This window comes from Pleurodeles waltl, chromosome 5 (genome assembly GCF_031143425.1).
Source record: "Pleurodeles waltl isolate 20211129_DDA chromosome 5, aPleWal1.hap1.20221129, whole genome shotgun sequence".
Taxonomy (NCBI): Eukaryota; Metazoa; Chordata; class Amphibia; order Caudata; family Salamandridae; genus Pleurodeles; species Pleurodeles waltl.
This window is the reverse complement of record NC_090444.1, coordinates 1,487,764,974-1,487,778,590: the sequence shown is the minus strand read 5'-3', so window position 1 is coordinate 1,487,778,590 and position 13,617 is coordinate 1,487,764,974. Positions and strand designations below refer to the sequence as shown.

The following is a 13,617-nucleotide window of genomic DNA, read 5'->3' as shown; positions in this document are numbered from 1 at the left end:
TTAGTAGGGCGTTGACTTCGGCGTGTTTCCAGCATTCGGGGAAGGTAGCAGAAGAAAAAGAAGAGTTGATGACGGTCTGGAGGTGCGGGGCGATGATGTCGTCGGCTTTGTTAAAGATGAAGTGCGGGCAGGGGTCCGAAGGGGCGCCGGAGTGGAAAGAACTCTAACTGTAACTTCTGAACTTCTATGGTTTAGTACGAAGGAATTCAGAACCTAACTATAATGTCCCTGTAACCTTTAGTTTTTAAGTGAATTTCTATGTTTTTTTAAAATTCTATTTCCTAACTATAACGTCCTTGTAACCTTTAGTTTTTTCAGTGAATTTCGACATCTTTTTTTAACATAAAGTAATTTTCATTACTACACATTAATCCAACCACCACCACGCACGGCCTTCGGCCATGCACGGCAGCGGTTTGCCCCAGGCCAGGCCCTGTGGCCAACCCCTAAAACCACCCAACCCTGCGCTGTAGGGGCCATGCCAGCGATAATTGGCAGCAGGTCTGCATGCCCACCTCTCCTTGCCACTATTAGTCTCAGAGATCACATCCCCTGGGGATGGCCCCCTCCCCAGGCTGATCTCAGTCCATGGGAACCCATCCCTTGGCCTAAATGTTTAATTGTGCTTCTGGGTAGAGTGGCAGGACAGTCCCCCTCCACAGGCCAATCTTGGCCCGGGGTCCCCACCCCCTGAGGGCCGGTCTAAGTATTTCTTTTGGGGGGGGGGGGCATGTAGACCCCCTCCCCAGGCTGATCTTGACCTTGGGGACCCCATCTCCCGGGACCCAGTCATGAGACCAGGGCACCCAGTAACAATTTTGGGGACATCAGGGGGAGCCTGAAGGCCCCCACGGTCCCTGCTGGCTCCCCACCTCCTGTAGAGCCTGCATTGCTGTCACAGAGAGGGAGCTGCTAAATCAGTTCCCTCTCTGTGAGACCAATGTTTCCTCTGTCTCCCTGCCTGCATCCCCGCGGGCAGGGAGACAGAGGAAATCTCCACTCATATAAATTGAGAGCCGTTTGACATCTCTCACTTCATCTGAACAGAGTGTTTACTCTGACTTAGCAGAGCTGTCAGCTTCCACCAAGTCACAGCAAACAGCTATGGCCCAGGGGTGGGCATCCTGGGACATAGCAAGAGCCAGCTCTGGGGGCGGCGGTTCTCAAGGCCATAAGTGGATCCATGAGGGGGGCCATGCAGCCACACTCAAACATCGGTAGTCCTGGGGAGGTGGTGGTCCCTGGTGTCAACAACAGACCCCCCTATTCCTTTTAAAAATAGCCCTGGGGAGGCAGTGGTTCCTGAGGCTGTGGTGGGGCAGGGCACCCCTGCGTTATATTTGTTCAAAGCCCTGGGGAGTTGGTGGTCCCCAAGGTTGCAGGAGGGGGTAAGTGCCTCCTGTTACAACTGTTTAAAGCCCCAGGAAGTGGCAGTCCCTGGGATTGTGGGGGTGCCAGGTGCCCCCCTTGCGTTATGTTTGTTAAAAATCTGGGGGAGGTTAAGGTCTCCAGGGCTATGGTGGGGTGGGTGGCCTCCTGCATTTACACCCGTGGAGGTGCCGGTCCTTGGGGCTGCGGGGGAGCCGGGCGGGCCCACGTATTAAAATGGTAATGCTTCTGGGACTTGGCCCACCCGGAAACTTCAGAATTTACAAACAGGGCAGACCACATTTTTTTTTTTTAAATAAAATTGTTGGTGGACCCACTGTGATTTCCACCAAAAAGTTGCTGGAGGGGGAGTCAGGGGTCAGTCAGAGTGACTCTGTCCTGGACCCTTTTGTTTCTTTCATCTTTTTTTCTGAGACTTAACTGAAACCGAGTAACATGATGACTGTCAACACTTCCTTGTTGAATCAGATCTCAGCATGAAATCTGGAGGGTTTGTGGCACCTTTGCATCCCTATATATTCAAATTTGTTTTTTCTTTAATTACTGAAAAACTACTGAATGGATTCACACCAAATAACAAAAGGTCGCTTTCTGGACCAAGAGCTACCTTTCTGCCAAATTTGGTTTTATTCCGTCCAGTGGTTCCGGCGCAATTGCTGTTCAAAATTCCTATGGAAATATGAAAGGGGAAATAATGTTTTGGGACCGTCCCTTTTTCTCAGCCCTCGCTTGACGGATCACCCCAAAACTTTCATGAAAGCAGCTCACGTGAGCGTCAATTTTTTTTCAAAAACTTCATGAAGATTTGTAAATTGACACCAAAGATATAGGCAAGTAAAAAAACAATTTTACTATAAAAACTAGGTCCTACCTATAACTACCTAGTGTTGACCGCCACTAGGTGATATATATATATATATATATTTTTTTTTTATACATATATATATATATATATGTATATATATATACACATACATTCACACATATCATATATACTCAGTGTGTGTGATGAGCAGCGGGAGGTCCTGCACCCAAGACATGCTATACTGCCAATCCCACAGCACTGCCAATCCAACGCCTCACACGGCCTTTGGTCGTGAGCAGCAGTGCGGGTTGGATGCCCAATGCCCCATGTGCTGCCAACGCCACGCAGGGTTGGTTGAGTGAATGTGTGTACATTTTTTTTCCTTATCAGGCTCTGTATTTGGAGATCCGCTACTGGATTTGTGGAACTGCTCTGAACATGCAGTTCCATTGCAGATTTACACGGGGGTCGTGCTGAGCCCCACCGCGGATCCATGCATCCACAAAAAAAATATTTGGGCAATTTGTTGCCCCTGGGGGTCCCTCAGGGACCCTTCTACCTGTCCTATGGGGTTAGGATACCTCTACCCTGATCCCTCATCTCACTTTTCACTGTTATTTTCTCCCCACCGCAATGATAAACAAAATGGTGCCCACAACTTTTCTCTCTGTTTCCGCCCAGACAATCAGGGCTTTTCTTTGGCACACAGATTCGCAAATTTGCTGTGGAGGATCCTCCACGTTCCTAGATATCTATATTTCTTTTTCCCTTTATCTCAAACTACTGAATGGATTTACACCAAATCACAAAAAGCACAATCTGTGCACCAAGATCTAGCTTCCTGCCAAATTTGGTGTAATTCTGTTCAGCGTTTCAGGCTATAGGCGTGTCTAAATAACCTATGAAATTAACAGGGGGAATTTACTATTTTGATCCCCCCCTTTTTCTCTGCCTCTGCTTGAGCAATCGCCCCAAAAGTTTCCAGTTGTAACAAGAGCCCATAGGGCACTTTTGGGGGTAATTTCATGAAGATTTGTCAAAAGGTGCAAAACATATAGCCAAGTGAAAAAAAGCTTTTTCTATGGAAACTAGGTCCTAACTATGACTCCCTACTGGTGACCGCCAGTAGATAATCTGTGTGTATGTGTGTATGTGTGTGTGTGTGTGTGTGTTAGAAATGGGGTCTCTAGTGGTCAGTGGTTTGCTTCCTGACCAAATAGGGACCCTCACTCTAGTCAGGGCAAGGGAGTCACATGGCTAAGATAACCCCTGCTCACCCCCTTGGTAGCTTGGCACGAGCAGTCAGACTTATCTCAGAGGCAATGTGTAAAGTATGTGTAAACACACACACACACAGTAACACCACAAATGTACTTCGCACCAGCTTAGAAAAATAGCCAATATTTATCTGAGTAAAACAAGACCAAAACGACAATAATCCAACAAACACAAGTAAAGATAACAGTTTTCAACTATTAAATCTTAGTACAGTGCTCAGAAACACAATAGCTCCAACTGGGGCTATCACAGCGTCTTCTTTGAGTTGCTTCCGACAATCCAACGCTACTCGGGAGGGAGTGAGGGACGGTCAGAGTCGCACAGACCCCCAGATATAGTACCTTAAAAAAAAGAGGAAACAAAGACATTGCACGGAGTCAGGGAGGTAAGGCGTCGCTGCAGCTGGTGCAGTGTTGGTTCCTTATTGCCACCAGGGAGGTGAGGTGTCGGTTCCTTACTGCTATACAGGGGAGGTGAGGTGTTGGTTTCTTATGGTTGCAGGAGAGGTGATGCAGGCTGGGTAGCGAAGCGTTGGTTCCTTACGGCAAGGCAGGGTAGGTGAATCCAAGAGGTCAAGATATGAAGCATTGACCTTGTGTTGTTGCGATCACTCCATGGGGCCCAGGTTCTGTGGCAGAGTCGGATTTAGGTGCTACGTATGTCAGTGACATGGCACTCGGGATTTACACTGTAGTAGGACTTCGGAGGCACTGCAGCTGCATCGGACCTGAGTTGCAGGTCACAGTCATTGCACTCAGAGGGGATCACAGCTCCGGTGCAGGCAGCGATGCAGAGTCAGACAGTGGTGCCAGTTCAGAAGTCAATCAGGAATGGATGTGCTTGTTTCTTCCTTGTTACTCCAGAACTCACACTCAGGGATCCATGAACTGGATTTGGCACCACTTGCCAAGTCAGGACTCTCAGCAAGAGAACCCAGGAGCAGGTGAAGATTTTGATGGTGCTGAGACTTCTTAACAGGAGGCAAGCTCAGCTCAAGACCTTGGAAAACTTTGGAAGGTAGGATGCTCTCACTCCCAGAAGAGAAGCAGTAAGCAACAGGCCAGCACAACAAAGCAACAGGCAGAGTGGCAGTCCTTCCTACAGCATCAAGCTTTTCTTCCTGGCAGAATGTCCTCAGTCCAGAAGCGTTCTAACTATGTGGGGTCAGGATCCAGTATTTATATCCATTTCTATTGTTGAGGTAGGCAAACTTAAAAGAGAAATCTTTGTAGTGCACAAGACTCTGCCTTTCTCTGCCCTGGCCCCAGATACACTCCAGGGGGTTGGAGACTGCTTTGTGTGACAACAGGCCCAGCCTTTTAAGGTGCAAGTGTCATCCCCTCCCAGCAATATAGCTCAGGAAGACACATCAGCCTGGTGATTGGTCATCAGGATATGCAGTGTGTACCTCAGCTCCCTATGTGTGACTGTCAAGAGTGAATGCACAAACAGCTCAACTGTCATCCTGAACCAGATGTGTATTCAGCAGACAGACAGAGGCACAGAATGGTTAAGCAAGAAAATACCCACTTTCTAAAAGTGGCATTTTTAACCTTACAATTAAAAAAACAACTTCATCAAAATATGTATTTTCAAATTGTGAATTCAGAGATCCCAAACTCCATATCTCTATCAGGTCCCAATGGGAAATTATAGTTACAAGATATTTCAAGGCACTCCCCATGTTACCCTATGGGAGAGATAGGTCTTGCAATAGGGAAAAACAAATGTAGTAGTATTTCACTATCAGAACATGTAAAACACACCAGTACATATCCTACCTTTTAAATACATTGCACCCTGCCTGTGTGGCTGCCAAGGGTGACTTACATGTCGTAAAATGGAAGGTTTGGCCCTGGCAAGGGGGTGCTCTTGCAAGGTCGAAATGGCAAGTTAAGCTGCACACACAGACACTGCAGTGGCAGGTCTGAGATATGTTTACAAGGCTACTCATGCAGGTGGCACACTCAGTGCTGCAGGCCCACTGGTGGCATTTGATTTACAGGCCCTGGGCACACATAGTGCGCTTTACTAGGGGATTACTAGTAAATCAGATGTGCCAGTCATGGAGAAACCAATCACCAATACAATTTAGACAGAGAGCACTTGCACTTAAGCACTGGTCAGCAGTGCACAGAGACCTAAAGCCAGCAAAAACGAAATTCAGGGTAGGATCAAAACAGTAGGTCAAAAGCAAAATAAAATATATATATATTTTGTATTTTTCCTATATATATATATATATCACCAGTTTGAATTAATTCAGGCATGCTGACTTTCTTCCATCAGAGTTTAATAGTAAAAAGAGTTAGCAAAAACAAATAATTACATTTTGGGGAGTGACAACAATCACTACTGGATGCACTATTACGGAAAAAAAGTTTCACGCAAAATACAAGATTGCAACCATTCTGTAACACAATTAATTAATAATTACTGTAGAATGAGTGAAGGAAAGAGCAAGCTCTCAATTAACTCGGCAGAATTCAACGGAATGTCAGCTCAATATGCAAATGTAGGAAACCGAGGGATTGCCCAAGATCACACTATTTAGCAAGTCAGAATCCTGTTTGCATTACAAATGCAGAATCTGCAGCCAGGGTATAATCAATGGCCCACAGCTGCTGCATCTGTTGTTGCATTATTACGCACAGCACGTTTTTACTTACTTTATATAAGTACACTTTCTTCTGTTTGGATTAGCCCTGTATCTGAGTATCCGAGAAGGCTGGATGTGTGAGGAATAATTGCTGGTGACTGAATGACAGAGCACAAGTGAGACAGAGTTCAAAGCATGGAGACGGGAGAATGCCTTACTTATACCTATTCTTAAGAAGCACACAGAGACCAAATGCACACAGAAAGCTACACAGTTAAAACCAGAGGTTTACATGTGTGCGTGTGAGAGACTATTATTCTATGAGAGGAGGTAGGGGTAGTGTAACTGAAGCCCGGTTCAAAAAGAGAATGCATGGTTTAAATTATACTCCTTGCTCGGAGTGATTCATTTTCCACTTAATAATAAAAACGTATGCTATGTTTTCTTAAAACAATGTATTTGTGAATGAAAGTGGGCCTAAAGCATTACCCATTGGATGTTTCTTGCACCCTGTGCCCCCTGGACTAGCATTTACACTCTGAGTAAGTTAGATCATAGGGAAAGTGCTTGGGGCATGATTAACAATGCCTTTTCCATGTGTGGGTGCAACCCATACCAAGACATATGTTATCACTTATGTGGAGAGGCACTAAGGCGGGACGGCTCCTCCGTTAGGGAAGAGGAGGATCCCCACCCCCGCCAGCAGCAGAAGCTGCAAAACCTTTAACAAACGAAACCATGTTTATTATTGTCTCGTTTGTTAAAGAGGTGAGGCCATGGGGGTGACGAGCAGTGAGGGGAGTGCACTGTGCACTCCCTTCAGTGCACATATATGTGTGGCTGGTCGTCTCAGGCTGGCCAAATACTCTTGCGCCGTAGGCTTTCTCCAGCCCAGCAGCACAGTAGCCGGGCTGGAGAGAGCCTGCACAGGCTCCCAGTCTGCCTTGAAGCTCCCTGGTAGGGCGTTCCCAGCCAATCCTGACGATGCTGTGAGCAGCTTCAGGATTGGCCGCAGGGCAGGCTGGGAGCCTGTGTCTGCCTGCAGCGATGGGAGCAAGAGCAGCGGCGTGGGAGCGGAGCAGGTACGTTTTTATTTGTTTAATATGTTTAATACATTTTACCCCCTGCACTCCCTAGCCCCTGTCCCTCTTCCTCCCCCCCCTGGCGTGGCACCTGCCCCTTGTGACCGAAGCGAGCCGCTACTGCATTAAGGATCACGACGTTTGCAAGGTAAGTGTAAATTAAGGTCTCATGAGTTTTCACTTATAGGAACTTTGAGGTTATTTCAAAATTTTCTAACATGCACTTACTGCACTTTTCTGAGCGCCTGTGTTCCACCCCGAGGAGACATGTACCTCTTATTGATTTAAACAATAGGTAAGCTCATACAGAACCCTCTAAAAAAACGGGTGTTCATCGTAGAAACGAGGAGGCCGGGACATCATTAGACTTTCAAAATTAGAATTAAGGCTATGTAAATGAGTTCTATTTACATTAATTGTATGCCAAATTAATTTATGCCACCCAGAAACTCTGCTAGACACCAATGTCCAAAGCATACTTATTATGAATGAACTTACAGGGTTTGCAGGTACTAGCAAATTTATAGGGCAGGCAAAAGGCATGTGCTCAATATGATCATAGCAACCTATCCCAAAATGAAGGGTAATACGAACTGATTGAAAACCAGACTGCCATGCCCATCCAGGCAGTACATTACTCTAACTTCTGCAGCAAAGCAGACCTTATTGCACCTCCGGCATTCCCGTCAACTCACCAATATACCATACTGAAAAGAAGAACATTCTCAGCAACTTACCTTTAGTTCTACAGGACTGTTGGGAAATGTTCTGTCGGACATGAGAGTAGCATGGTGCCTGATCCACTGGATGAGGTAGTTCACCATATTTTGGTACTCGACCCACTTTACTTCGACATCCTGAAACAACACATGGAATCTTGGAGGTGAAGTCAGCTTTATAAGCCATCATTATATTCAATTCTATCCATGGAACACGTCCATACATTTACTACAAAGCAGTCTTCTGTGTCAAACACTCCTAAGGATATAAAATGGTATGCTGCCAACTATAATGTTTTGTATTTGTACAGAAGACTTCCCTTTTTCTTTGAAAATATGCCTGAAATGTGAATTTCAACCAGAATGTATTGCTCTTCCCTACTCAAAATATCCTACTTTTCAGCATTCTAAAGTTTAGAAGTATTGCACTCAATTACATTAAGAGGAAACCCGATTCTAACCTATAGGCCAGTTATAATACAGGGAGTGCAGAATTATTAGGCAAATGAGTATTTTGACCACATCATCCTCTTTATGCATGTTGTCTTACTCCAAGCTGTATAGGCTTGAAAGCCTACTACCAATTAAGCATATTAGGTGATGTGCATCTCTGTAATGAGAAGGGGTGTGGTCTAATGACATCAACACCCTATATCAGGTGTGCATAATTATTAGGCAACTTCCTTTCCTTTGGCAAAATGGGTCAAAAGAAGGACTTGACAGGCTCAGAAAAGTCAAAAATAGTGAGATATCTTGCAGAGGGATGCAGCACTCTTAAAATTGCAAAGCTTCTGAAGCGTGATCATCGCACAATCAAGCGTTTCATTCAAAATAGTCAACAGGGTCGCAAGAAGCGTGTGGAAAAACCAAGGCGCAAAATAACTGCCCATGAACTGAGAAAAGTCAAGCGTGCAGCTGCCACGATGCCACTAGCCACCAGTTTGGCCATATTTCAGAGCTGCAACATCACTGGAGTGCCCAAAAGCACAAGGTGTGCAATACTCAGAGACATGGCCAAGGTAAGAAAGGCTGAAAGACGACCACCACTGAACAAGACACACAAGCTGAAACGTCAAGACTGGGCCAAGAAATATCTCAAGACTGATTTTTCTAAGGTTTTATGGACTGATGAAATGAGAGTGAGTCTTGATGGGCCAGATGGATGGACCCGTGGCTGGATTGGTAAAGGGCAGAGAGCTTCAGTCCGACTCAGACGCCAGCAAGGTGGAGGTGGAGTACTGGTTTGGGCTGGTATCATCAAAGATGAGCTTGTGGGGCCTTTTCGGGTTGAGGATGGAGTCAAGCTCAACTCCCAGTCCTACTGCCAGTTCCTGGAAGACACCTTCTTCAAGCAGTGGTACAGGAAGAAGTTTGCATCCTTCAAGAAAAACATGATTTTCATGCAGGACAATGCTCCATCACACGCGTCCAAGTACTCCACAGCGTGGCTGGCAAGAAAGGGTATAAAAGAAGGAAATCTAATGACATGGCCTCCTTGTTCACCTGATCTGAACCCCATTGAGAACCTGTGGTCCATCATCAAATGTGAGATTTACAAGGAGGGAAAACAGTACACCTCTCTGAAAGTGTCTGGGAGGCTGTGGTTGCTGCTGCACGCAATGTTGATGGTGAACAGATCAAAACACTGACAGAATCCATGGATGGCAGGCTTTTGAGTGTCCTTGCAAAGAAAGGTGGCTATATTGGTCACTGATTTGTTTTTGTTTTGTTTTTGAATGTCAGAAATGTATATTTGTGAATGTTGAGATGTTATATTGGTTTCACTGGTAATAATAAATAATTGAAATGGGTATATATATTTTTTTGTTAAGTTGCCTAATAATTATGCACAGTAATAGTCACCTGCACACACAGATATCCCCCTAACATAGCTAAAACTAAAAACAAACTAAAAACTACTTCCAAAAATATTCAGCTTTGATATTAATTAGTTTTTTGGGTTCATTGAGAACATGGTTGTTGTTCAATAATAAAATTAATCCTCAAAAATACAACTTGCCTAATAATTCTGCACTCCCTGTAGTTCAACACATGACTTACTCTCTATGTGGACCATTTTAGAATGGATGGAATGAAACAGATGTAAGTGTCCAAGTGGTAGGACCCTGGTACCTTGTGAAAGCGATGACAGATGAAACCAAGACCACACACGCCTAACCCCTCCACAGCAGGGGACCAACACTATGCAGTTATAAATATGTTTGTTTCAGATATTTCTGCGAGACAGTGGAACACCCTAAACAAGAATGAAAGATGGCAGTGGTAGAACATCGAAGAGAACAATTTTAAAAAAGAAGTCTTGTTTCTAGGTATGTCATCTCTTTTGGAGGTATCTGCGCGGGAACCCACGTGGCAAGAATGTTTTTCGAGCTATGCTGAACCGGTGGAAGGAGTGCTGGGACCTGTACTGGGCTCATAACTGCTACAACTAATCCTGCCATTCCGGACCTCTAAGCTAGACTATGTTGCAAGATCACAGTATATGCACACTGGGTGTAGCCTCGACTAAGCCTAGAAGTCTGCTTAAAAACACATTTGAACATTTCTTTCTTAGTCTCCACATTGGCGGTCTAGGCGCTTTTAAATTAATTGCTCCAGATTCCTGTAAATGAAGGCAAGATAAAGCATGAAACTTGAAAATATGCAAAACTTCCATACTGTCAACGCCTAAGTCATAAATGTGAGCTGTAGTATTAGCCAGACTAAACCTCCAGTCATTATCTGTTGGAGGATTCTCCCAAGCGGTGAATCTGCTGCAGAATTGACTCTATGGTAAGAACAATGTCACAGGAACCCCTATCATAGGAACAGTATGGAAGATGAAATCCTAATGGTAGACCTTTTATTAGAGGAGAACACTGCAATTGAAAATTTAGCATTTTCTCCTAAACATTCTGTACTTTCTGCTATCGCGAAACTCTGAACCATGACCTTAGAGGTTTATCAGCACAGCAATACCAAATGCAGCCAAAATTCCTTTGCCACTATCTTTCAATACAAATTAGAATCAACAGAAAAGTTGTGTGAAGGGTAAAAACGAACAAAATACAGTCGCTCTCACTATCAACACATGAAATACTTGAAAATGCTGATCTAGTACTCTGCCACACCCTTGGAGGTTTCATAGACAGATCAATAATAATATTAAATAAAACATACCAGTTGAGTCACACGTCTGTTATGATAAATAAGACGTTCATCACCCAATTACCTGGTCACCTGGTGAGGTTTGGTCTAAAAAGTATGGCACCAACAAGACCTCTTACTTCGCATTGTAAGCCCAACTGTGAAGCAAGGAGGGTTCATCTGGATATGCTATTATTGAACCTATGTGCATGAGAAACATATATTCATTTAATTTCCATTTTCAAGAGGTAGACAAAAGGAGGGTGTTATCCTACCCCTAAGAGGCTAACCACAAAGTAAGTCAGGGATTATGGTTTAAAAAGGAGGACTACTAACTCAGGAGAAGGAACCACCACTCTACAAAGTTCAGAAGACACTAGATAACAGAAGTGTTAGGAGTGCCTAGGTATGGTAGGCAGAAACTAACATTCTTTCATTAAGTCCCCTATAGATAAGGGTTTTGTGCGGTGGCTCCTCCAGAGCTCAGTCAGGAAGGTGAGTCCTCTCTCCTTTTATTCTCTTCCGGGAACGCGGAGCTGGGGGTAGGTGCCGAACCGCCTGGTGGTCTTATAGGGCAGGTTCATTAAACCAGCCTGGACTACTGATGCTCGCTGTTTTCCGGATGCGGCCCATCCTTTAATACAAGGAGGGTTCCAGTGATAAGCATAGATTCCTAATTGGGTTATAACATGTGGATTAGGTACGTTTTGGTCCTGACGAATCGCACCGATCTTAATTGACACCATTTGCGAGAAACATGTTGACCATTATAGTAGTAGCATGGTGATTTCTGTGCTTACTTTTTGCTTTCCCTGAATTTTGGGACTGCTGATCCGTTCTTAATTTTTGTTTCTTTTGAGGGTGGATTAGACATAATTTCTAATTATTACCCGCACTTGGTTTTTAATCATGACAGAGGCTGATGTTTAATTAAAATAATCTCTCTAGACCTCTAGCCATTTTTATCCTCACACACCTCTATACCAATCCCATTTTCCGCCATTCACCAACAAGAATTTCTATATTTAAAAGATCTCTGGCAAAGAGCCCCCACGAGGGGCCCGTCAGGCATTGCAGTGCCGGCCTGACAAGGAGCAAAAGCCCGATGATGAAGCATGTCACCATTTGGTGAGCGAGGGCTCTTGTTCTAAATCAAATTGATTCTTTGGATCCATCGGTTTCTTTAGAATCTGTACAGAACCCATTGTTTGGAAGTGTGTACCCTTGTCTTTTTAAAAAGGAGGACTCCTTACTCAGGAGAAGGAACCACCACTCTACAAAGTTCAGAAGACACTAGATAACAGAAGTGTTAGGAGTGCCTAGGTATGGTAGGCAGAAACTAACATTCATTCATTAGGTCCCCCATAGATAAGGGTTTTGTGCAGTGGCTCCTCCTGAGCTCAGTCAGAAAGGTGAGTCCTCTCTCCTTTTATTCTCAAGCAGAGATTGACCAGAGATCACCTTTGAACGATCATTGCTGATCCAAAAGATGGACGGATTCACAGCAACTGCCTTGAAATATGCTGCAAAGGGGCAGCAAACTCTGAGGCCCCTGAGCTGACATACCATGGATAGCTATCCGAGTATTAATAATCTACTGTGGTCCTCCATGTAGCAGGAGACAGAAAGTAATCAGTTGTTACAGTTTTGGAAAAATAGTATATAGGCAATCAATCATTGTTTCTCTTCATCATCTTAGACTTGATCTTGAGGTCACACTTACCATTACAGTGATGGATCCCATTCTTTTACAAACAGGAGAGAGGGATTGCCCCTTTTCTTTTTACTGGACCACTCCATGTTCTTTTGCTATTTGAAGTAAGTCCTATAATTGAATCATGTTGCTATCATATCTCAGGTTACTAAGTAGTTTGAAAGATGGTGCCATTCCTTTGTTAAAAGCCAAAAACAAATACTTTCTTCTTGTCCTCAAAAGATGGTGGACTCTATCCCACTGATGTTTAAATTCATTAAAGGACTCCTCATGGATATGCTATGGTGGTTCTGTGTTTTTCCTTACATAGAGGTGATAAATAGATTTACCATCATGTAAATTGTGTGACAATGTGGATAGGTGTCAGGGTCATCTAATTGAAAGGTGCCAGTAGTTTGATTCGCCTCCTAGGTATCTTCTGTACGTTTATCAAAAGGCTCTGCCTCTCTTGGACACAATATAGTTTTTTACTAAAAGGGCTAAAATCATGCTGGAATTAATATGGGATGACGATCTCAACATACATTTAAAAACTGGTTAAGTCAAGCTGGGGACTCTTTTTGGCTGTAGCAGTGCAAACATGGCCTTTCATATTTCCTTAGAAACAGCAACCTATGTTCACTGGGTCTCTGATCAGTGCAAAACTAGATCATGCCAATGTTTTGCACTTGAGCTTTAGCAAGTTAAATGGCTTCAGGTTGTGAAGAATATTAGAGTATGTCTTGTTTTTGGTCTGTAAATATCCAGTACCAGTCTCTCGGGATCAGACAGGCCTGCACTGGGTGTCAGTTAGAAATGGGGTCTCTAGCTGGCAGCAGTTTGCACCCTGTCCAAGTAGGGATCCTCACTCAAGTCAGGGTAAAGGAGTCACCCAGCTAAGATAA

The 13,617-nt window shown here is 44.3% G+C and overlaps 1 protein-coding gene across 7 annotated transcripts in view; it reads right to left on the bottom strand.

The window, feature by feature from the left end:
- Positions 1-13,617, bottom strand: part of DST (dystonin) — a 1,789,835-nt gene that overhangs the window by 768,805 nt on the left and 1,007,413 nt on the right. For all 7 annotated transcript variants that reach the window (XM_069235771.1, XM_069235778.1, XM_069235775.1 and 4 more), the window contains one exon: positions 7,891-8,010. In XM_069235771.1, the coding sequence (XP_069091872.1) occupies positions 7,891-8,010 (120 nt within the window). The remainder of the gene's footprint in view (positions 1-7,890; positions 8,011-13,617) is intronic.